The sequence below is a fragment of the Panthera pardus genome, unplaced genomic scaffold, assembly GCF_024362965.1.
Source record: "Panthera pardus isolate Hobbes unplaced genomic scaffold, ASM2436296v1 HiC_scaffold_6, whole genome shotgun sequence".
Lineage (NCBI taxonomy): Eukaryota > Metazoa > Chordata > Mammalia > Carnivora > Felidae > Panthera > Panthera pardus.
In genome coordinates, this window is record NW_026526991.1 from 1,869,089 (window position 1) to 1,894,428 (window position 25,340).

The 25,340-nt window shown below is 49.7% G+C and overlaps 1 protein-coding gene across 5 annotated transcripts in view; it reads left to right on the top strand.

Annotated features, from left to right (window-relative positions):
• GRAP2 (GRB2 related adaptor protein 2) overlaps positions 1–17,418 on the top strand; it is a 67,816-nt gene extending 50,398 nt beyond the window's left edge. For 2 of the 5 annotated variants that reach the window (XM_053894699.1, XM_019446952.2), the window contains 6 exons: positions 4,416–4,507; positions 7,154–7,273; positions 10,664–10,832; positions 13,146–13,331; positions 14,521–14,643; positions 15,187–17,418. In XM_053894699.1, the coding sequence (XP_053750674.1) occupies positions 4,416–4,507; positions 7,154–7,273; positions 10,664–10,832; positions 13,146–13,331; positions 14,521–14,643; positions 15,187–15,447 (951 nt within the window). In that variant the 3' untranslated portion in view covers positions 15,448–17,418. Of the gene's footprint in view, positions 1–4,415; positions 4,508–5,652; positions 5,745–7,153; positions 7,274–10,663; positions 10,833–13,145; positions 13,332–14,520; positions 14,644–15,186 lie in introns of those variants that run through there. The other 3 variants (XM_019446953.2, XM_053894700.1, XM_019446954.2) reach the window with 3 other exon arrangements.
• Positions 17,419–25,340: the final 7,922 nt, after the last annotated feature.

The window sequence follows — 25,340 nt, forward strand, 5'->3', positions numbered from 1 at the left end:
AACGCACACTACACCCACCTCCCATCACTGCCCTTACCCTGTGGGATCCTGACCGCCGGTGCATGTGTTGGCTATTCCACTCGCCAAAGCTCTGTGAGGGCAGGGGCCAGGTCTGCCTCAGTGTCCAAAACAGCAGAAAGTTGACCCTCCCTAATATTTGGTGAATGAATGAGTGGTGGTTTCCTCCATCTATGAGCTCCCTGAGAGCAGAGCCAAGCCGGTTCATCTTTGTGTCTTCCCAGCAGCGCCCCCACGCGAGTCACAGCCCCACATAGGTGCTCAGCGCAAACTGCGTGAATTGTTAAATTGCATTTCTGCACGCTCGTGTAGAATTCCATCAGAAGGGCAAACCTGTCCTTTTCAAATTCTGTCCCTTGCAGCTGTGCTGATGGAAAGAAAAGTGGAGAGGGGCTTGTTGGCGGAACCCCACAGCATGTCTCTATCATGGCGGTCGGTGGCCCTGCCCGTGGGTCTCTATGTATGGCTGCAACATCTGCCCCTCCGCTCCAGAGATGGGTACAAAGCCCCAAGATCTTGCAATTGCTTTCCAAAGCAGCTCTTGACCGCCCCAGCAATTTACTCCTGGGATGCTCTTTCATCCTAGACTTTTCGTGCTAAAAGACGAAACAGACTTTTTCACTAAAAGGTACAAACAATGCCTGACGAGCTCACCACCAGCTAACCCCCTCTAGACTGTGAGTTCCCCAGGACACAGGCCTCAGCTTCTTCATCTCTGTATTCCCAGCACCTAAGCGCAAACAGCAGGTGCTCACTAGATGCCGATCAAAGGACGATGAACAAGATGGTGGACGGGGAACTCTGGCCGAATGGCTCGATCCAGCTTCTCCTGTGACGGAAACATTAGGAGTCAGATAATTTTATGTTCATGCCTCAACCCCTTGGACCTGCAGCTCTGTGCAGCCCCAGACTTAACATTTTCCCTCTTAAATCTGCCGCTGTTTTTTTAAAAAAAAAAAAACGACCCAGTCCATTTCCACCTGCTTCTGTACTGTGTCTAACTCAGCCCTGTTTCTTCCTACTAAAACAGTGACCTCAAAGCATGAAGAGTTAATCCTATGTAATTAACTGCAATACTTCAGATTTCTGCTATGCCTCTAAGAGCTATAATTCCATCCAATTTTAAAATTCTCCCAACTGTACATTTTGTCCTCTTCCCACGTCTAACTTATTCTCAGGCCATGTAACCCAGAAAATTATTCTCGTAGGCAACATTATCCGAATTAACATACAGTAAAGTGAAGTGTAAAACCTCATGTGTTTAGGCTGAACCCCTTGCTCGAGTTTTCATGATGGGGACAAGAGATAGGGGGAACCGAACAGACAGAGAGATGAGAAGAACAGGAAGTATGGGGCCCTGGGCCAACAACGGCAGAAGGAAACCACCTCCCCCCAAACACTCCTCTTTGCAGAAAATGAGATTCTTTTAAAACCTTGCCTTCTATACGCCATAAAAAGCCTGTAAATTCACCTCTCTGGGAACACGATCTTAGGCAGACGGAGCACCAGGTGGTGGGGAGAAATGGCCGCCATTGTGGGATAATCTTTCAGTTGCTACAGGAGGTAGATGGGTGTGAGCCACAATTACTAAAATTACAGCTGGTTTCAGGTCAGAGAACTAAGTACATAGTTGGTTCTTACCGTGATGAGCCAATTTCCACATGGCCTCTTTTACCTTATCCCTGCTCACCTTCGTGTTTGACATTTGCTACCCAGCCCAAACATCGCACTCCCATGTGATGGGAGAAAGGAACTCCAAAGCCATACGTTGAGGGGTGAAGGCACGGAGTGAAATGTCCTTGTGTTCTCTGTGTGAATCCCGGGCACCGGTGCCGGGTTTCCGAGTGCTTTTTTTGACCTAGATTTTTCTGCTCCCCCCACTCCGCCCCCTCTCGGCATACACATACCCACGAGTCCTTAGTGATACCAGCAGTCATATTTGATGATAGAAACTATAAAGTTTTCTGTCCTCAGCAATTCTAGAACTCAAATATGAGACACACTTTTATTTCTTCAGAACAGGTGATTAAATTCAAAACATACACATATAATGCTTTAAAGAACTTATAAACCCTACTATGTCCTTCAGAGCTGGAGGTCTCCCTCCCAAGAATACCACATTTTGCAGAATTGTGTTTTAAAAAATTTTTAATGTTTATTTACTTTTGAGAAAGAGAGAGACAGAGGGAGGGAGGGGCAGAGAGAGAGGGAGACACAGAATCTGAAGCAGGCTCCAGGCTCTGAGCTGTCAGCAGAGTCTGCTGCAGGGCTCGAACCCACAAACCACGAGATCACAACCTGAGCCAAGGTCAGATGCTTAACCCACTGAGCCATCCAGGCGCCCCTTTCAGGATGCAATTTCTGAAGGACTTCGAGGTACCAGAGCTCATCTGATCCTCACATCAGCTCGGGAGATGCTAGCTGGTTGTCACTGTCCCCATTTATCAGATGGCTAATTGACCTGCAGAAAGTCACACAGCGAGTGACAGGGCCAAGCTGGAAACCAAGCCTTCTCAATTCCAAACTCGGAGGGCCGGCCCCTTTCTTCCACCCCGGGGGTGATATTCGAAATATCAGTTACTTCGCCGTCTTCATCTCTGCTCCTCTCTGGGACAGAGAAACCCGTGGGACTGAGACTTCAACTCCACCTGCCATAGGACGACTCTGAAATCCCCAATGCCAGCCCCAACCTCTCTGCCCAGCCCAGACACACATCTCCAACGGCTCACTGAGCTTTTCTCCTCAGACGCAGGGGGCAGCTTGGATTCACCCACATGCACCCACATGCAATCTGAAGCCCATGGGTTTTGCCTCAGACCTGCTTCTCTTCATGTATTAGCAAAGCCATCACCACCCACTCGGTCTCCCAAGGGCGAAATCCGGAGCCCTCCCGGAGTCCACTTCTCCCTTGGTTCCAAGAACAGTCATGAAATCCCGCACACTTTGCTTCCAGGTTCCTCTCAAATACCCCTTCGCCCCTCGCTGGGATGGCTGCACTCCCTTCCCAGACTTCCCCCCCCCCCCCAATCCGTCTTCACGTTCTGATGCAGGGCTCTTTCTTGGCTCTAATTCTTGCTGTGTTACGTCCCTGCTCAGAATCCTTTAGTGGTTCCCCATAAATTTCAAGACGGAAGCCCAGACTTTCCAACATGGGCTACAAGGGCCTGTACCTCTGGTATCCCCACGGCCCCTGGGGCCACAATCTAAACTCCCGCGGGACGGAAGCCTTTCATTCCCAGAATGCACCTCACTTCCTCTCATCCCAGAAGTTCCTGCGCCGCCGCCGTCTGACTTTGCCTGGGTAACTCCTTCCGTTGCCTGGGCAACCCCAGGGCCTCTCCTCCAGGCAGTCTTTCCTGCTCACCTTCTGCTTTCTCCTTTAGTGTAGCATGTCTATCAGTTACGGAGTCTTCAGCTACAAGAAACAGAAACTTAAATGCGGCTTAAACAATAATGCAAATTTATTACTTCTCATACAAAGTCCTGAAGCAGGAGGGCTCCAGCGTGGCTAATTGAGTGGCTCAATGACACCATTAAGCTTCTTTTCATTTTTTTGCTCTGCCATCTTCATTATTGTTCAAGTCCATGCCGCCCGCTTTAGAAACATTCTCAGTGGGGGATGGAGGCAAATATTTGTCTTTTAATAGCGAAACTACTATTTTCTGAAATAACCAGAAGCCACATAGAGCCAAGTGGTGAGTCATATGAGTAATCAAGGGAAGTGATAGCATTTGGGGTCACAGTCAAAGAAGGACCATACAGTAATGAGACCGAACTTCTGGTTTTGCTTGTGATCTGGCTCTAAAAGCAAGTTTAGAAAAGGCATCCCAAACATCTTGAGTTACGTCCAAATTGTGAAGCTCTCACAAGCTCTCACACTCACATGGAGTGTGAACACAGACAGTTACTGTTTTCAAAGCTGGCCCCACTGGATGTTTAAGTTTCAATTTGCTTGTTGAAAAAAAAAAAGGAACAAATTAAATTTTTAAAAGGTTCCTGGTTACCTAGCAGAGAAGAAAAAAACCATGGAGTGGCTGCTCTTGCCTTCCCAACACCTGCTCACATGAGGAGCTTCAGATGCTGAGATCTGGGACACACGAGTTTCCAACATATAAAGAGAAAGGATTGCAGAGAGGCCCCTGAATGCTGAGTCTGGGAGGTCACACCACGGTGGCGTCCCATGTGTGGATGGCACTAGGGGACAGAAATTAGCTCGGGGTCAAGGAAGCCAAACTCTAGAGACAAACCTGTTGCTCTCCCACTGGAGCGCCTGTGTTGTCTCTCTGGCTTATTTCCCTCTAAATCCGAAAGGGTGTTCTTTGCCCCGCAGCCCCTCTCTTGTGCCTCTTGGCGTCCTCCCTACAATCTTTGTCCTTCCTTCCTTCTCTTCCATGTAGATCTTAAGTAACCAAGAGGAGTGGTTCAAGGCGGAGCTTGGGAGCCAAGAAGGATATGTGCCCAAGAATTTTATAGACATCCAGTTTCCTGAGTAAGTATTTCCAGCCTGCTGACACGGGCCTACCCACTCACACTCCCCTTACTTTTTCAGCAGTCACTAAAATTATCCATCCATACCCAAGACACTGTCAAAACCGGTTGCCTCTGGAGAGGGAATCACAAAGCTGAAGGCCAGGGTGGGAGGGAGATTTGCATTTCACTGCATTCCCTTTTGAATTTTATACCATGTGCATGTATCGCCTATTTTAGGTTTATAAGCTAAACTCATCTATAACCGCAATCACAGGGTTTCCACAAATTCCACCGGGGGCGCTGTTGGCCACCCGTGTCAGAAGCTGCCTCTTCAGAGCGAGTCTTTTCTCCCAGCCTCTTCCACCCTCACCAGGGACCCCACACAGCTCCTTGCCTTCCCTAAACCGTGCTCAAACCAGTGAGAACAGAGTGGGGGGAAGAGGAAATTCCCTTCCTAAGGAGGAAACAGAAAAATCGAGATTGGGTCTCGTTTGTCTCAAGAATCGACCACAAAGGTTAGATAGAAATCTAATCTGGTCCGCGAGTCACAGTCTAGCCCAAAGAGCAGAGGGCTGTTAGAAACCCCACGCGGTGTTGGCGACCCTGTGAACCAGGACTGACCACTGAACCGACAGAATGACCACTGACCTCAGCCCTTGATGTTGCCCTGTAATCTCCTCAATGACCCCCTCACACCTTCTCGCTCCTCAAGCCTCCAGCCCCTCCCCCACCGCACTGTGGACTCAGGGCCTTCCTTCCAGGGTCACTGGGACGATCAAGCCACCGGAAAAGCCCCTCTTGCCCATCCCCCCACCTGACTCACTGCATCCACCCACCTCCTGCAACTTACTGGGACACTGCCTTTCCTGCAGCTGTTTGGGAAGAATCGTCTGTGCCTCTGGCAGAAACTCTCCCCTCTCTCTCTGTCTCACATCAATTCTCTCTTCCTCTCTGCTGGGTCACTCCCATCCACAAAGATGCTGCAATGTCTCCCGTCTAACAAAAAAAAAAAAACAAAAAAAACCATTCTTGATCCCAAGTCCCCTTCCAGCTACCACTCCCCTTCTTCAAAAGAATTGTGTGCACTCTTATCTCTAACTTCTCTCCTCCTACTGAAACCTTTTTATCAAGGTCACAGTGAACAACTGGGTCCACTGGTGGGTCCCGCTGTCTCAGCATGGTAGAACATAAGTTCCGTGGCAGCAAGGGCTCTTGTCCACCTTGCTCACCACTGTATCCCGAGTGCCCAGAAGCAGGTCAGCACATAGTAGATATTTGATAAAAACTGTTGAATGAACAAGTGAATAGCTTTGGAATGATGCGTAATAACGTAACCCTGCCCACTCGTTTAACATATAGCGTGTGGACGTTTTTTGCAAGTCTTGAAGTCACGTGTCAAGCTCCCATCAGAGGATAAGTGTGTACTTTCTAAACGATCTCCTAACTGCTGGCTGCCTCTTCCAAAATATTTCCATTGAGGTATGGCTGCTGAGGAGCGTGGCCCATTCCTCTGCCCGGCCCCATTACATTTCCTGCACAAGGCAAAAGCTGTGGTGGGCAGTCCCTTGTTCAGCCCTGCAGCAAAGCACAACAGGTATCCTGGCAGGATTTCTAGGCAGGTGACCACCAGAAACCCTCTGCTTCCAGCCCCTCAGAGCCCAAAGAAACTTCGCCTGCAGCACCAGGTCTGGAATAAGGTGCTTCTGTCTGGAGTCTAGGTTCCTAAATTCCAGAGAGCGTAGAGAATTGCTCACAAAGGAATCCAAAGAGTGTGGGACATTCACCTTAGGGGGACGCACATACTAGCCTTCCAGGGGCAACAATGGAGCAGCCGCCTTGAGGAAATGGGGCCAGTCCCACTTAGGGCCGCTGAGTGATCGCAAACACTCATTTCGCTCTTGTGTGGTTGAGAGGTTTCTGGCCACCTGCCCTGAGGCTGCAGCTACTGTTTGCCTTGCCTCTATGGCAGCTCTTGGCCTTCACACGCGCTCTGCCACCTGCTGCGACACTTAGAGGCTGCCTGCCACCCTGACTGTTCCCCTGAAAGTGTAGTTTCCCCCCTGTTTCTTCTTTTCCACCATAAAGATTATTTTCCTGGATTTGGGGGAGGGCCCCGGAGCTGGCTGTGTAGACGCTGCTCTCTGGCCGCTGCTAGCCTTGCTCCATGCCACCCGGATCATGAGGGCCCCTGGGCTCTCAGGCGGGCCCACTGAGCTCTCAGCCTGGGGGAGAGCCCACGGCTCCCCAGCTCCGGTCCCCCAGCGCCTGAAGGGGCTCCTGTCTTGCTGGCACATCATCTGTCCCTGCAGCGCTCTTTCCTAGTGACATCCCTCACATAGCTGCCAGCAGGCGGCCGCTTCCCGCAGTGAGTCACTCCCACACTGTCCCATTTTGGTGCAGTGGCACATTTCCATGATTCAGGTTTTCCAAGCGAGAGAGAGGGAAGGAACAAAGGGGGTGCGTCAGGGGAACACTCACTTGCCTCGCCTGCAAACCGCCTAGAGCACGTGTTTGGTTTTAGAGGCCCCGGCCCCCCCTTCGGCCTCTTTCTGCTCTCTACTGACCAGAGTCCCCGGCCTCTGTCCCTTTGGCTCATCCCTTCTCCCCTTCCCCTCCATCGCTCTGGCAACTCACCAAGATCCTCTGGTTTTATCTCATCTAATAGATGGTTTCACGAAGGCCTCTCCCGACACCAGGCAGAGAACTTACTGATGGGCAAGGAGGTTGGTTTCTTCATCATCCGGGCCAGCCAGAGCTCCCCAGGGGACTTCTCCATCTCCGTCAGGTACTGGCCACCCCAACCCAGACTGCTAAGGCCGTGAGGTGACCTCTTGAATGTGACCTATTTATTGCTCAGGAGCATGGTGGCCAAGGGGCCCAGGCATCTTATCAACTGGGATGCCGTCCATTTCCTTCCCATGACACATATATATAACTCTTCAGTACGCTGGTTTGTGGCCAAATTATGTAGATGTTCATCTGCTTCCCCTTCCAGCCCAAGTGCTTCTGGAAGGACAAGATTTTATTCCATTTCATCTTTGTGCCTTTAACAGTGCCTTGCACCCAGTAGGTGTTCAGTGAGTATTTGTGCAAGGAAGTGGGGCAGGAGAAGGAAGGGAGAATTCCCAGTTGTCCACATCTGTCTTGAGGTTTAAATCTGAACCTTTTCTTTAACTACTGATATATGTCGGAAGAAGGCTCCGAGGACAATTAAAATCCCAAGTCACTGCTGTAGGGGACAGAGGTAGTTGTACGTGGTGGCACAAAAAGAAGGGCTACGTCAACACACTGTAACGCAGCAAGCTGACAGCAGCAGATGGGAGCCGAGGAGGGCTGGGGTGAGGGACGGTAGCAGCAAAATCTCACTCGTGTGCGTGCCCAGGAGGAAGTGAGTCAGTCCAGGCATAAACATGACACAGCCCCACACTCAGAAACCCCAAGTCTGAGCACACTGCGTGTGGTCAGCCTGTCTGGAATCGCGAGTCCCATATCAGGCGTGGTGGCCACATGTGAAAGTGCATAAATTAACACTGATTTCCATGCAGGAGGAGACGTGTGTGGTGGGACCGCCTGTCAAGTTCATTGACAGGAAATGTTGGTTCAGATTGTTCAATACGCTTTGAAAGGCATACAGCTTTAGTGCTTTAAGCGCATAAATCCAATCTCAGGTAATGAACTGAGGCCACTTTACTCTTTAGAAAGAATGGATATTTTAAGGAATAGGTAGGAAGGACTTACAAATAACGGGTCAACCGTTCATATGCACGTATTCCTCTAAAGTGCTCAAAAATAGCTTGGTCTCATTAGCTTTGCCCTTGCAATCTTACTTAAACTCTTAATTTTCCTTAACTAAAACTTTTTTTTTTTTTCACAGCTTAGGCAGTAGTAAATTTTAGCTCAGGCCTACACTGATGTATCACAGATTCTAAATTTGTCAGGTTTTAATGCAATTGTGCTCTATTGATAAATCCTACAACCAAATCTCTTTCTTAAGGGCCCTGATTACAGACTGGACCCCGGAAATGGTTACATTGAAGGGCATCTCTTGGTGCCTTTGGTTTGCATGAAGTGGACTGTGGCTTTTCAGCCAGAAATTATGGTTTATATTTCCTCCACTAAGGTGAATTCTCCAAAACGGTCAGCCTTGACTTCTGCCAGTGCAGCTCCTTGTGAATATCGCCATAATCATGATTATATCTCTTGCAGAAATGTAGCATAATATATTCCAAAGCAAATCATTTTCATTTATTCATACATCTGCTTTCTGTCATGCAAAGATAATTAAGAGCTAATTGTAGTCCTATCACTTAGCATTTGTTAAGGGTCTGAAACACTAGGTTTTAGAGTCTGGAGCCCTGAGTAACATCCTTTTCTCGGCCCCTCTCTGAACTTGACACATTGGTGCAGCCACTCTCTCTCCATGGGCGCACATGACCAGCTGCAAGCCTGACATCCAGTCCTCTCAGCTCATGAGAGAGCAAGGGTTAATGTTTCTCTCTCTGTTTCTTTGACTAAGAGGTGGTAGATGAATAATTATATCACAAGAATATTTCCTCCTCCACGCACAGATGTGAGGAGTAATGACTTAATGAATTAAGCCATGTGGTGTTAGAGTGAAGAAAGCATCTGTTAGGGGCCACCTCCAAGGGGAAGGCCATGCAGTGATTGCAAAGTCAGTTCTACCCCAGAGCAGTCCAGCAGAGGTCACTGCGCAGGCTCACCTGGCTCTGAGCAGAGCCCAGCACATAAGAGACTGAAGATCAGTCATAATTCCTGTCCCCTCTGAACATGGACCACTGATTCCATCCTTAAGAAACCTGCACTAACCTTCCGAGGTATCTTTACTCTCCAACTCTCTTTAAATTCGTGACCTTTCTGTTGGATCAGGCAATTCATATCATTAGTTTATTTTTAGACATAAATGTATGTCTGTTTGACAAATAAACTTGACATCCAAAAGAGAAGGACTTGGTGATGGAGAAACACTGAGAAGTTGAGCTGTTACTAATTGAGCTATTAGTAAAGGCCAAGGTCCCCCTTTCCAGGTGAATAAAATCCAATTTCTCCAATCCTGGTACAAATATTTCCAGCTGGTGCTAAAAGGTGCCGATCTAAAAGAAGTTAGCATGTGTACACGGTGTGACAGGCCCAGTTCGCTAGACTGGAATCAGAGAGCGAGGTTCTTGCCTCAGCTCTGCCACTCACTCACGGTGGCCTTGGCCAAGCCCCCGCCATCTCTCTGAACCAGCGTCCTCCTTCATCTGTAACATGGAGACAAGGCTAACCGATCTCAGAGGTCCTTTACAATGAAAACACCACATCGCTATATAACTTTTCTCCCCTAAAAGTTCAAAATCTTCTGTAACCTTACTTATGTAAAACATAAACCAAGACCAAGAGATCGCCTTTATATAGAAAACCGATTGTGACAAATTTCTCAAGGTGGTCTCTTACTGTCCAGAGCTAGTTTATGGGCTTAAAGGAGCTGGTTCAAAGTATTTCTGATAATGGAAAGGTCACAGGGGTGAAAAGCCCTCCCCTCTGAGTCTTGTCAGAGTTCTTAGCGTAGTACAGAACTCAGGGATTGCCACGTTTCAAACAAACATTGTAAAGAGTCCTTAACCTTGTAGTCATTAAAGCACTCACAACATTTTTTTCTTTCCTTTTTTTTTTTTTAAAGAACTTTTTTTTAAAATATTTATTTTTGAGAGAGAAAGAGTGTGCGAGCTGGGGAAGGGCAGAGAGAGAGAGGGGCAGAGGATCTGAAGCAGGCTCCAGGCTCTGCGCTGACAGCAGAGAGCCCGATGCAGGACTCGAACCCACAAACCGTGAGATCATGACCTGAGCCGAAGTCAGACACTTAACCAACTGAGCCACCCAGGCACCCTGGAAACATTTTTTTTCTTATGAAAGGTCGGCTCCAGTGTCAGAAAATAGATTATCTTCTGCTGATGTAAAAATCCTTTCTAATGCAGCCTGTGTCCTGAACGGTCCCTCCCACAAATCTCCCCTTAGAATTTAACTGAGCCAGCCCCACCTGCCACTGGATAGGCAGGCACCTGCGGTTCCATTTCCTGCCCAAACAGAACTCCAGCATCCCTGGAGGCAGTCAGTCCTGGGGGGTGGGGACATTGTCGTGATGTAATATACAATGTGGATTCTCCTTGATCTGTAGGCATGAGGATGATGTTCAGCACTTCAAGGTCATGAGAGACACCAAGGGTAATTACTTCCTGTGGACAGAGAAGTTTCCATCTCTAAATAAGCTGGTGGACTACTACAGGACGACCTCCATCTCCAAACAGAAGCAGATCTTTCTGAGGGATAGAACCCGAGAGGATCAGGTACACCTCAGGCCCCGATCAGCCCAAGTCTGGAGATTTTAGGCAACATGAGTCCTATGTGACCCATCAAGGCAATGCATTTGATGGGCATGTCCTCTGAGTATTCTGGAAGACAGAATCTCAGATCTGGAGGTCAGATCTCAGTTAAACCCTGTCTTAACACTTCCTAGCCATGTGACCTAGGAAAGTTGTCCAATCCTGAGTTTACTGACCCGTAAAACCAGAAGGTGGTGATACCTAGCCCACAGGATGGTTGTGAAGGTTGGAGAAGATAATGTATCCCCTCCCCTTACGTCATTCCTAACAATGCTACAAACAACACTCAGCAAACATCAGCTCTTACCTGTAGATACTTTATTTTGTTATTATAAATACTACTACATCGTAGCTTTCAGCCTAGCTTAGGAGTTGCCCAGAGATGAAGGCCAGGGGGCCACACACAGGGATGTTGGAGAGCAGCCTGGAGTCTAGGACTAAGGCAGTGGGGAGAGCTTTGTCCTAGGAAAGGAGGGTGGGGGTGTTGGAGGAAAAAAATTGACCTGGAATTCTTGCTCTTAGAACATTATGAAATATAAATATTTTAATAAATTATTTTCTTAAGTTTATTTATTTTGAGAGAGAAAGAGAGAGAGAGCAGGGAAGGGACAGAGAGAGAGAGAGAGAGAGAGAGAGAGAATCCCAAGCAGGCTCAGTGCTGTCACTGTATGATCACAAACTGTGTGATCATGACTTGAGCTGAGGTCAAGAGTCAGACGCTTAACCAACTGAGCCACCCAGGTGCCTCTAGAGTATCATTTTAATAGAAAATGCATCAGACAAACCTAGCTTTAAATCCTGACTTCATCACTAACTGTCCTTGTTGCCTAGCCAAGTTAAAAAACCTTTCTGAGGATCAGATTTCTCATCTGTAGAATGGAGAGAAAAGAATACCTCCCCCCCTGGACTGTTGTAAGGATTAAATAAGACAGTATAGTGATAGCACTTGCCATAGGGTCTGGACAATAGTAAACACCAAGGAAAAGTTAAGTTGCCTCCTGTAGGTAAATTCACCGCCCCTCCCTCCCCCTGCGCGCGCGCGCACACACACACATTATAAAATATCTTTCAAAGGAAATGACATGGTTATAAGAAAGAGGTGGGTATTATACGAAGAAGCCTTCTCTGGAATAGTTGAAATCCCAGAAAACAAGTTATCTGAAAAGGCATTGAGACTTTCAAAGCAACACATGCCCTGGGGAAGTAGAGAAAACCATTTCAGGTAATTGGTTAATTGTAAGCTTGAGAAGTGACAGTTCTAGGAAAAAAGGGTGTTCCCAACAAGTGCCCATAAAAGTTCAGAAAGGAAACAAAGGTTAACTAAAGACCTTGTGAGTTATTTTAATCAAGAAACAGACAGAGGTATTAATTTACTAGGATGTGCATGCAGAGTTAAAAGAGTTAGCATAAAAGTGCATTAAACTAGATTAAACGAGTTCATATTCGTAAAGCACTTAGAGGGGCGCCTGGGTGGCTCAGTCCGTTGAGCATCCAACTCTTCATTTCAGCTCAGGTCATGATCCCAGCGTCATGGGCCTGCTTGGGATTCTTTCTCTCCTCCCTCTCTGCCCCTCCCTGCGCTCAAGGGCACACACTCTCTCTCTCTTCAAACAAATAAACTTTTTTCTTAATTAACAAAATAAATAAATAAACAAATAAAGCACTTAGAATAGCGCCTGGCATATGTGAAGCCCAGGGCCCTGTGTAATTGTTAAATAAAAATAACAAGAAAGGACCTCTGAGTCACAAGGTTATGGCCGCATTAAGCAAAAAGCCTTGCTCCTTCCCAGCATGCCCAGCGGCAGGCCTGGTTTCCATGGTGCTGCAAGAGGGTTGCTGTGTGGGTCTCTATCACCAGGCTATAAATGACAGTTAAAAATCACGCAAAGTCAATGGCAGAGCTTATCGGGAGGGCAGGCTGTCCCGTGGTGTGGCAACACGAGATAAGGAGGGGTGGCATTGTGTCAGTGAAACAGAATATTTAGCCTGATTACACAGAGAAAAACAAGCCCGCTAGGAAGGGACTACTGGGTAGCACGTGGAAAGTGAACCAAAGGCCCGAAATCCCCAACCTGGGAGAATCTGAGAACGTAGAGGCCACTTCTGAAACTGCGAGGGCCCGAACTGTCACCGGTTGTGTTTAGGCTGCCCGCCCCCCGCCAGCTGTTTCTTGGAGCTGTCTCTCCAGCAAAGTCTGGAAACAGCTGCCAGAAGGGTGGGGTGGGGCCGGGAGATTCGGGAGGAGGATGGAACCACATCACCTTCGTGCTCTCCCAGGGTCACCGGGGCAACAGCCTGGACCGGAGGCCCCAGGGAGGCCCACACCTCAGCGGGCCCGGGGGAGAAGAAATCCGGCCGTCGATGAACCGGAAGCTGTCGGATCATCCAGCGCCCCCTCCCTCGCAGTACCCCCCGGCACCGCCACAGCAGCAGCGCTATCTACAGCACCCCCACTTTCATCAGGTACCTCCAAACAATGACGTGGGCACAGTGAGGTAGGGAAGGGGAGGCTCAGGCCACTTAGTGTGGGAAAATTCCCTACAGTGTCACGTACAACCATCCGTGCTTGGGGGTCTGTCGTGGTCCTGGGACTGTGGGCGGGGGAGGGCCATCTGAGGCCCGGCCTCATCAGGGCTGACGAAGTTCATAAAGACCCGGGACCTCCCAAATGGCAGAAATATGATAACGTGATGTAGGAACTGCTCTTGGCAAAGAAGTCTCTGTGAATTCGTTGGCTCCCCGCCTGAACACACATACACACACGCACGCACGCACATTCCTACCCTGAGTATTCAGCGAACCGTTGCTCCATTTTCCTGTCAGCCCCTTAACCCATCTGGCGGTGGAGATCCACAAGAAAAGCAGTTTAACACCCACAATAGAGCCTTGCTTATTTATTTATTTATCCCCTGCCTTGTTCCAGATGGGATTTGGGGCCGCTTACCGAGACGGACAATACAGCCAGATAACATCGTTCCTAAATTCCTCAGTAGGGCATACGAAGCCCTTTGTGAGCTGTTTCCCCAGCCTCTTTCCTGCAGACTCTCCCCAAACCCCCCACCCCCCAGCCTCCCCACTCCTGGAGCAAACACACATTCCAGCAACACTGCACTATCTTTAGTTACCAGAATGATCGATTGTGTTTTCTCTCATACCTTGGGGGCTTTTTATATGATGTTTCCTTGGCCTAAAATGCCCTCTCCTGGCTGATCCTTCTCCTCCTCTAAGCTGGAGGCCAAGTATCACCTCCTCTAGGAAGCCTTCCTTGATTACCCTGGCAGACTCAGACATTCTCTTTACACTTAAATGTGTATGGTTTCCCCTCCAAACTGACCCTCCATGAAGACAAGGACCTTTTCTTTCCAGCTACAAATCCCCGGTGATTAGGACAGTACTACACACGGGGCAGGTGCCTGATAAATATTCTTTGATTGAATGAACGAAATCTGGCATGGTCTTCACAGCCGAAGGTCCCTTTGCTATCCTTCCACCTCACCCCACCAGCTGAGGCTTATTGTCATCAGCAGCAAGTATTCTTGGAACACTGGCTGTGTCCATGGCATCTGAGCAAGGCGCAGGGTTTGGGGGGGGGGGGTGAAGGCTGAGAGGGATGTGGTGCGGTGACAGGGTCCTCCGTTACATGTGTTTCTAGGAACGCCGGGGAACCAGCCTTGACATAAACGACGGGCACTGTGGCGTGGGCATGGCCAGCGAAATGAACGCCGCCCTCATGCACCGGAGACACACAGACCCAGTTCAGCTCCAAGTGGCCGGGGTACGTGAACCTTCCCTCTCTGGGCTCAGTGAAGGCGGCAAGAGGGGCACTTAGGGAAATGGTCGGTCCTCCAGGAGAGACACGCTGCCGGGAGCTCAGAATGGAGGTGGTGGGAACCCAGCAAGTGAGGGCGGAGAGGTGTCCCCGGGGCAGAGCCGATCCCGGTCTGTCGTCGTCTGGCCGCAGAGCCTTGCCCTGTCCTGGCTCCGGCTCTAGCGGAGGGAGATCTGTCGCCTTTTTCATTGCGATCCATCTGCCTCGGCTGCACTAGCACCGTGGGCTGTCAGCTTGGGCACGCTGCCATCCTCTCTGTCCCCTGAAGACAATAAAAAGACCACCTATCGATGCAGGGAGAGTAGTTGTCCAGGATTCTCTTGGGGCCTCGGAGAATAACATCTCCGCGGGTCAAAGTCCTGAGTCTCGGAGTTCTGATATCGTGCAGCGAGGTGTGCTTGCAGCTCCGGCGGGGCTTGGGGCGTCTCTGGAGAGCCACAAGCCAGCCTCCAGGGCAGACTGCTCACGGAGGACTCTGTCTGGCCGCAGAGCCTCCTCCGTGTGACCGTGGCTCCCAAGGCCAGCCCAGCCGCCCCGGCTCGGCAGGACCCCTCTGTGTTTCCCCGACAGCGAGTGCGGTGGGCCCGGGCGCTGTACGACTTCGAGGCCCTTGAGGACGACGAGCTGGGCTTCCGCTGCGGAGAGGTGGTGGAGGTGCTGGACAGCTCCAACCCGTCCTGGTGGACCGGCCGCCTGCACAACAAGCTCGGCCTCTTCCCCGCCAACTACGTGGCCCCCATGATGCGATGAGCCCCTGCCGGTGGGGCCCGAGGCTTTCGTCTGAAGCTGCCTGCAAGAGAGGGGGCAGGGGAGAACAGCTGGAACTACGTGTACATCCGTGTATATGCGTGTGCCCACACGCGCCTATGTGTACGTGCATTCGATAATAGTAATTTATTGGCGATGCGGTCGTTTCATTAGTTGATATCAAAGGAAGTCAGGTGGAGAATTCTATTCGTACTTGTTTTTCTGCTCTCCCCTCAGCGGGTGTGTGGAAGGCAGGGGGAAAGTTGGGGTGGGGGGCGCAGAGACATGAAACCGAAGTTCTTCCTGTCCTTAAGATGGCACCGCTGCCTCCTGGTCTTGGGACTTTCGCTGAGACTAGCCGAGCAGAGATCCACATCCCGGCGTTGGACCCAGAACAACAGGGTGGAGCCGGACTCGGTGGGGCCATGTTTCGGCTTTACCTCCGAGCCCCGCTCCCCTTGAGGTTTTGCAGGGCAACGTCCCTCCTGTGCGACCAGGGTGGGCACTGCCGGGCTGAGACCAGAGGAGCGGCCACACGGGACTGGAGCAGCGGGTGCCTGGAGGCCTGGGCGAGGCTGGCCTCCTGCCCCGTGCTCAGCGGGGACCTTCGCCTCCCTCGCCGGAGTGCTCCTCAGCCCTGAGAAACAGAGACCGTGAGGAGCCCAGCACTGGCAAATGGGGGGTTTTTCACAAATCCCCACTGGCTTGCTTGGGTGTCACCTCTGTTTCCCCGGATACCAAGAAAGCAGCATCTACATTCTGTAAAGTGCTCGGAGAAGCCCTGGCTGAGAATGTGGGGCTTTAAAGCCATTGTTTTACGACTCCCAGGGTGTCTCTTTGGGTCTCTATTGGTTTTCCGTTGTCCTGAGGATGCTTTGCCCAGGGGCAGAGAGGGAAGCCCACTCCACAAGAGCATTGACTAGCAATTGTTGATCGGTTGACTGACTGAACTTGACCCTGGGAGGGAGCCAGCTTTGACGGGAGCTTCCTGTTGGATCTGGCCGTAGAGTCATTGCTGGCGTCCTCTCTCCAGCCTCGACCCAAGAGCTGCACCTGGGGAGAGGGACCCCATTGCCCCTGTCTCTCCTGCCACCTCAAAATAGAATTACGTTTCCTTGGGCTCAGCTGGGGTCGCGGAGCACAGGCTGGCCTGGCTGGGGAGAAGGGACCCTGGAGAAGGAAACAGTGTTTTGGCGGAGCCTGGGAGCAAACCCGTCTGCGCCGAGAGACCTGAGAAGAGGGTGTGTGTGTGTGATGAGGCCTAAGTGACAGGCTGGGTGCACGTGTTGGTGAGGGAGAATGATGGGGGGTGAAGTGTGCCTGCTCCTTTGTCTTCTTCCCCAGCCCTTCTTGCTCTAAGGAGTGACGGGGGCAGCCGTCATCGAGGGTGAAAGGAGAAGAAAGAGTGTCTGGCTCAGAAGCAACTGTCGGGGTAACATAGGCTGCGTCCCTTTGACTCTGAATGCTACGATTCTGGGATCCCTCTGTTGTCTTTAGAGAAAAGGGGGAAAAGAAGGCACTCTGTGGTGAGTCTTGGGAGGGAAGAGAAAATAGCCTGAGAGAGGCAGGGGGAGTCAGGTGACGGTAAGGAACATCTGGCTCGCAGCCTTTAGAAATCAAAGAACAGAAAGGAAAAGGTAGCAGAGATGTTTCAAAAGATCAAGGAGCAGCGTGAGACACAAAGGGAGGGAAAGGGAGCAAGATGGTAAGTGGGACAGGCGAGGAAGACGTTGGAGTAGAGTCAGCAGGCCGGCGGCTGACAACCAGGGGAAGGAGGGATCCAGCAGGTGGGGAAGGAGGAGTTACAGCAGAGCCGTGAACGCCACGGAAGGCAGGGACCAAGACACCACAGGAACGAAGAGGAACGAACAGGGAGAAAGAAAAGCAAGGCAGAGAAGACCTAAAAGCTATTTTGGTGCTAGGTAATGTGAACATGTTACAGTAAATAAAAGCCAAAAGTGATGTTTGATTTTACAGTATTTACAAACCATATGCTTTAAACAGCCCACAAACCTCATCCATTTGTCTGATTATGTGGGAGTACCAGCCCCAGTGAAGAGAGAGGGAGCTGATTTGGTTCTGGCCTGGATTTTGTGCCTTGAAACACATCTCGAGAAAGCAGTGATACGCCCAGGGCCCTTGTTTGGCCAGGCTGTGTCCCGTGTCTGTGTCACACTCCCCTCCAGGGGCAGGGGTCACTGGCCTGCAGAGGTTGACCGCACAGTGCGGGCAGGGCTTCCAGAACCCCTGGAACTGGATGTTCTGCTCCCACCCCCGCCCCCCGCCCGAGTCTTTAATTGAGGTGCTAAAACAGCCTTGCCCCTGCACATCACGTGGCTCAATGCAGAAGGAAGCAAGAATCATCCTAACCACCCACAGGGAGCTAAGGCCCTTAGGGACCAGGCTAAGAGGACAAGGACCAAACTATCCATACTGGGGGGGTTGGGAAGCAATGTCCCTGGGCCTCTGGTGCTGCCTGGAGGAACGCATGAGGAGCTAGCTGCTCTCTACCTGACAGCATTTGGAGTCCACTCGGCCCTCCTTCCAGCCACAACACAATCAGGGAAACAACACCTTGTCTCTGACTTCAGCTGAAATGCTGTGCATGACCTGGGGGCAGGGAGCTTCCAGAGAAAGTCTAGTTCTGGCTGAACCAGTTCGGTTTTCCTAACGCCCTGCTGAGGCTCGCTGCATGTCAGATGTCTGGTAACTGCCACTGCCCACCCGCTTTCAGATGGCCTTAGGCATCTGATCTAAGGCAGCGCTTCTCAAAATTAATGTGCCGGTGAGTTGCCCAGGGAATGTGGTAAAATGTAGATTCTGATTCAACCCTGCGTTTCTCCCAAGCTCTGAGGTGATGTTACTCCGTCCACGGACCACACTTTAAGTAGCAAGAGCAAAGAACTTCGCAGCTAAAAAGCTACAAAAATCTAATTAGATCCCTTTTCTCGGGATATTCGGGCACTTCTTTGTGTTGCTCACAAATAAGTCACTCTGAGCAGAGACGGGACTCAGAACTGTCATTATGACGTCATTCCTGTTTGATGGCCGGGTGACTTTTGTCAGCATCTTCATCTCTACCAAGAATCAAGCAACTTTAGGGTGAGAGGCATCCAGATGAAATACAAACAGGGGTTTCCCAGTAGTGATTATTTTAAAGAGAAGCAGAGGTTACAGAAGTTGTGAAACGTCTTTCTCAGGATTCTTTGAACATAAAATGGACTCGCATCGGGTGTGGTCCTGCTCGGAGGCAGGGGGATGGCCCATGTGACGGGGGCACTGTCAGATCTCATTCACCCAAAGCGAAGCAGGTCACAGTGGGCACTGATTGGCATGAGCAAATACTTGCTGTTTGCCTTGTCGAAAGTTAACACTTCAGCCTGTGTAGACCAAAACAAGGTCACAAGGAAAACATATTGTCTCGATCCTACTCAGGGTCCTCCACGTCTCTCCCAACACCACAGCTGTGCCACCATCACCTCTCCCTTAGGCAACTGAATAAGCCTTGACACGTTTCTCCCTGCATACTCTCTCATCCCCAGTCCATTCACACAGATGCCAGAGTGATCTTTGTAAAACACAAGTCTGATCACGTCACTCCCCTGCCACTGTGCTTAAATTTGAATCCAAGTCCTGATGTGGCCCCGTGAGGTCTCGCATTGCCTCCCTCTCCAGCCTCCTCTGCACCCCTCCCCTCCTGGCTGCCACGCCTCCACCCACTGGCCTTCTCTTGGCCTCCAGATGCCCAAAGATCGGTCCCCAAAGCCTTCATACCTCTTGTTCCCTCTTCAGTTTAAACGTCACTTTCTCAAATTGTCCTTTCTTGGCCTTAATCTAAAAGAACCCTTCCTATTGGATTATCTTGAGGTTGCTGGTGCTTTCCCTGAATAGCACATATACCAGTCTGTTGGACTATTGGACTGTAAGCTCCCTGGGGGCAGGGATCATCTCTGTTTTGTGAACTACTGTAGGTGCAGCATGTAGCACTGTGCTTGGCACACAGAAGGCTCAACAAGTATTTGCTTCATGAATGAGCAAGTGAAACCTGCCTCATGTCACCTAGCATTCATTCTATAACCCAAAGGTCCTGGGCCTCATGGACGTGTAGATACAAACAAAGTGATATTCACATTGATGCCCAAGTTACAGTAGCTCTTAGCCAACGGCCCTCAAGATCTCCAGTTACTTCCTAGGGTCCAAGAGAGGGAGGCTGGTATCTCTCATGTGTTTAAGCATCAGTCAGCTAATGTCTCCTACTCTGGCCACGTTCCATTGTCCCTGAACATCTTCTGCAGAAAGTGTCTTCCCTGATGCTGCCAACCTACTGTGCACCTGTCTGCTGACGAAATGGCCCAGTCCTTCAGGAAACCAAATCTGCCCTGCAGTCCACGTGGCAAGGCAGTCGTGGAAGAGGAAGCGTGGAGAATGGCCTGTACCTACTTCTGAGTAGCCCTTGTCCCTGACCCCCAGAGAGGCACTTCCTAGGTCAAGGGACCCTCACAGCTCATTCCCTTCTCACCAGAGCCCTCTCTCCATCACACAGGACAAAGGAAGCCACCTTCCCCACCATTTCTCTTGTTTGCCTCTCTCCCTGTTGCCCCTTCCTCCTTCAGCTGAAAAGAAACGCATTTGTACCTGTTTGTGCAATAGATATCACTTAGGATGCCAGGGGACATGTACCCTGTTGTACAATCTGGGCTCAGCTCTGATTCACTCATTAAACCAACAACTATTTACGAAGCATCTCGTAGGGGACAGACACAATCACCCAGTGGGTCCTCCACATCTCTTTACACTGCCCTCTGTCCACATCTGTGCCACAGCCACTGCCTCATTTCAATCCTCTCTTGCTTCTCTCCCAGGCAACTGCAATAGTTTCAGAACCGGTCTCTCCACCTCTGGGTTGGCCCCCTCTAATCCAGCCCACTGACTGCCATTTCCATTAACATGCAAAGTTGATGACATCAGGCCTCTGTTCAAAAGCCTCCAGAGGCTCCCATCAGCTTTCAGGCTAGAGTTTAAACTCCTTAGCTTGACACTAATGACATTTTGTGATCTGACTGCCGCCTGTTTGTTTAGCCACAATGCCCGTCTCCCCTCAGAATGAGTCATGTTGTCTCAGAACTCTGGGTTTTCCCATTCGGTTCCCTCTGCCTGGAATGCCTCTCCCCCACCTTTTTGTCTAGATCAGTGCAGTCCAATAGCACTTTCTGTGATGATGATGGAAAAGTTCTCTATCTGCTCTGTCCAACGTGGCAGCCTCCAGACACTTGTGGCCCTTGAGTATTTGCAATGTGGCTGGTGTGAGTGAGTTAAATAGTGAGACGTGGCAAGTGGCTACCTTATTGGGCAGTATGGATCCATGCAACTTCTACTCACTTTGAAATACTTAGCTCAAGGCTCAAGTGGCCCACTGGGGAGCCATCCCAACTTCACGGCTGCTGAAGATGTTCCTCCTTCATTTTCCTATAGCATCCTTGTTGTGCTTCTATCCCGATATTCAGAACTCTGTAATATGGTCAGTGATTCATTGAGCCTGCCTCCCCCACTGGACTGAACATTTTTTTTTAAGTTTTTAAAAGTTTTTATTTATTTTTGAGAAAGAGAGAGAGAGACAGATCATGAGCAGGGAGGGAAAAGGCAGCAGAGAATCTGAAGACAGAATCCAAAGCAGGCTCCAGGCTCTGATGTGGTGCTTGAACTCATAAACCGCGAGATCATGAGCTGAGCCAAAGTTGGACACTTAACCAACTGAGCCACACAGGAGCCCCTGAACATTTTTGAGTGCACAAACAGTTCACCCAATAAATGGTTGATGCAGACATGCATTGGTATACTGATAAATGTTTAACAACTGCTCTCTGAAGGAAAGCCCTGATTTGTCACATTTGCCGATTCTGTGTTGTGAATATTCCTACCATGTGTCAAGAGAATGAGAAGACAAGCCACAGAATGAGAAAAGATATTTACAAAAAAAACCTATCTGATAAATAACTGTCATCCAGGGGCGCCTGGGTGGCTCAGTTTGTTGAGCTTCCAACTCTTGATCTCAGCTCAGGTCTTGATCTCAGGGTTGTGAGTTTGGGCCCCACAGTGGGCTCCACACTGGGTGTGGAGCCTACTTAGAAAAGAAAAGAAAAGAAAAGAACTGTTATCCAAAATAAACAAAGAATTCTTAAAACCCAACAATAAGAAAATGAACAACCCAGATGAAAAATGGGCAAAAGGGCTGAACAGACACCTCACTGAAGAAGATATTAGATCACAAGTAAGCACATGAAAAGATGTTTAACACTATATGTCACTAAGGAAATGCAAATTAAAATGATGAGATACAATGACACAGCTCTTAGAAAATCTAAGGTCCGGGGGCACCTGGATGTTCAGTTGGTTAAGCGTTCAACTCTTTATCCTTGTATTTTGCCAGTTTCACTATGATATGTCGTGCAGAAGATCGATTCAAGTTACGTCTGAAGGGAGTTCTCTGTGCCTCTTGGATTTCAATGCCTTTTTCCTTCCCCAGTTCAGGGAAGTTCTCAACTATAATTTGTTCAAGTACCCCTTCAGCACCCTTCCCTCTCTCTTCCTCCTCTGGGATACCAATTATGCGTATATTATTTTTTTTTAGTGTATCACTTAGTTCTCTAATTTTCCCCTCATACTCCTGGATTTTTTTATCTCTCTTTCTTTCAGCTTCCTCTTTCTCCATAACTTTATCTTCTAGTTCACCTATTCTCTCCTCTGCCTCTTCAAGCCGAGCCATCGTGGATTCCATTTTGTTTTGCAATTCGTTTAAAAGCGTTTTTCAACTCCTCGTGACTGTTCCTTAGTCCCTCGATCTTTGTGGCAAGAGATTCTCTGCTGTCCTGTATACTGTTTTCAAGCCCAGCGATTAATTTTATGACTATTATTCTAAATTCACTTTCTGTTATATTATTTAAATCCTTTTTGATCAGTTCATTAGCTGTTGTTATTTCCTGGAGATTCTTCTGAGGGGAATTCTTCCGTTTGGTCATTTTGGAGAGTCCCTGGCGTGGTGAGGACCTGCAGTGCACTTCCCCTGTGCTGTGGTGTATAACTGGAGTTAGTGGGCAGGGCCGCAGTCCGACCCGATGTCTGCCCCCAGCCCACTGCTGGGGCCACAGTCAGACTGGTGTGTGCCTTCTCTTCCCCTCTCCTAGGGGCGGGATTCACTGTGGGGTAGCGTGTCCCGTCTGGGCTACTTGCACACTGCCAGGCTTGTGTTGCTGGGGATCTGGCGTATTAGCTGGGGTGGGTAGGCAAGGTGCACGGGGGCTGGAGGGGCAGGCTTAGCTCGCTTCTCCTTAGGTGATCCACTTCAGGAGGAGCCCTGTGGCAGCGGGAGGGAGTCAGATCCGCTGCCGGAGGTTTGGCTCCGCAGAAGCACAGAGTTGGGTGTTTGCGCGGAGCGAGCAAGTTCTCTGGCAGGAACTGGTTCCCTTTGGGATTTTGGCTGGGGGATGGGCGGGGGAGATGGCGCTGGGGCCTTTGTTCCCCGCCAAGCTGAGCTCTGCCGTCCGGGGGCTCAGCAGCTCTCCCTCCCTTTGTCCTCCAGCCTTCCCGCTTTCCGAGCAGAGCTGTTAACTTATGACCTCCCAGACGCTAAGTCGCGCTTGCTGTCGGAACACAGTCTGTCGGGCCCCTCCGCTTTTGCCAGCCAGACTCGGGGGCTCTGCTTGGCCGGCGAGCCGCCCCTCCGCCCCGGCTCCCTCCCGCCAGTCCGTGGAGCGAGCACCGCCTCGCCGCCCTTCCTACCCTCTTCCGTGGGCCTCTCGTCTGCGCTTGACTCCGGAGACTCCCTTCTGCTAATCCTCTGGCGGTTTTCTGGGTTCTTTAGGCAGGTGTAGGTGGAATCTAAGTGATCGGCAGGACGCGCTGTGAGCCCCGCGTCCTCCTACGCCGCCATCTTCCGCAGAAATTAAGCGTTCAACTCTTGATACTGACTTAGGTCATGATCTCATGGTAGTGAGATTGAGCCCTGCGTTGGGCTCTGTGCTGACAGCATGGAGCCTGCTTGGGATTCTCTCCCTCTCTCTCTCTCTCTGCCCCTCCCCTGCTTATGCTCTCTCTCTATCAAAATAAATAAATAAGCATTTTTTTTTTTATTGTAAATCCAAGGTCCAAAACACTGACAACGCTAAATGTTGGTAAGGATGTGGAGTAACAGGAATTCTGATTCACTGCTGGTGGGAACGCAAACTAGTACAGCCCCTTTGGAAGACAGTTTGGCAGTTTCTTACAAAACTAAACATAGTCTTAACATATGATCCAGCAATCATGCTCCTTGGTATTTACCCAAAGGAGCTGAAAACACATGTCCACACAAAAACCTGGACATGAATGTTTATGACTGTCTCATTCATAATTGCCAACTCTTGGAAGCAACCAAGGTGTCCTCCAGTAAGTGAGTGGATAACTAAGCTGTGGAGATCCAGACAATGGTACGGTATAAAGTGCTAAGAAGAAATGAGCTATCCAGCCATGAAAAGATATGTAGAAACCTTAAATGCCTAGCACTAAGTGAAAGAAGCCAATCTGCAAAGGCTACGTACTGTATGATTCCAACTATATGACATTCTAGAAACAGCAAAACTCTTGAGGCGGTAAAAAGATCAGCAGTTGCCAAGGGTGAGGTGGGAGGAAGAAAAGAAGAGGTGGAACACAGAAGATTTTTAGAGCAGTGAAACTATTCCCTGTGATACTATAATGGTGGCCATATGTCATTACACATTTGTCAAAACCCATAGAATGCACACCACCAAGAGTGAACCCGGAGGTAAAGTATGGGCTTTGGGTGATAATGATGTGTTGATGTAGGTTCACCAGCTGTAACCAGTGCACTACTCAGGTGGGGGTGATTGATAACGGGGGAGGCTACGCACGTGTGGGAAGTGTAAGGAAACTCCGTCTTCTGCTCAATTTTGCCGTGAACCTAAAAGTACTCTAAAACAAAGTAAGTCTATTAAAAAATTAAAAAAGAACCCCCCACCGTGGCTGATTTCAAACTACCAACAAGACATCAGTGAATCCGGAGCAAGGATTAGATGTGCACAGTTGGCTCTCACGAGCAGAGAGGAACCAGACTCAGCACCACTGCATGAATGAATGAATGAATGAATGAATGAAGTGTGCTAGGCACTGGCAGTGTAAGAGAAGCCTTCGGACCCTTCAGGAAGAAGTTCTATTCAACCTTCAAGAAGCTGGTCCTGTAGTTGCAGCTTCCGTTTTAGTTCCAACCTAGGAGACAAAGAACCAAGGAGTCATATCTTTGACTTACTCAGCAAGAGGGACATTTGTCTCCTTTGGGTCTTTTACTTTTAATATCAAGCCTTGTCCAGGCATCTATTGAGCGCCCCACTCAGACTGAGCCTGAGGCCACGAAAGCAAGAGTATCCATCAGGAGGGTGAAACCCTGACTTGAAGTATCTCAGGCAACGAGGAGTTTATATCGCATACAAGGCCGGAGGTAGGGCAGTTCCTGGCTTGCTGAGTTCAATGGTTCAACGATGCCATCCTTTGAACATCAAGGGTGTCTCTTCCTAGTGGCTGTTGCAGTACCAGACATCCTGTGCGGACTGACAATGTCAGTTTAAATTTGTGAGGAAAACCTTTCCCAGAAGTCATATGGCAGCCATTTCCTCGGATCCCATTGGCATGACTAGATCACATGTCATTCCTAAACCAGCCATTTCCAAGAGAATGAGACCACCGTGACTGCCTTAGACCAATGGAAGGGACCCTATAGGGGGCAGAACCTGAGAACCCAGGCAGAGCCCTGCCCCAAAGGAGGAAGTGGGTGGGGTAGGGTGACAGTGGGCAATGGCCTTCAAGACCTAATCTACGGGAAATGTTAGAAAAAGATGCACAAATCTTAC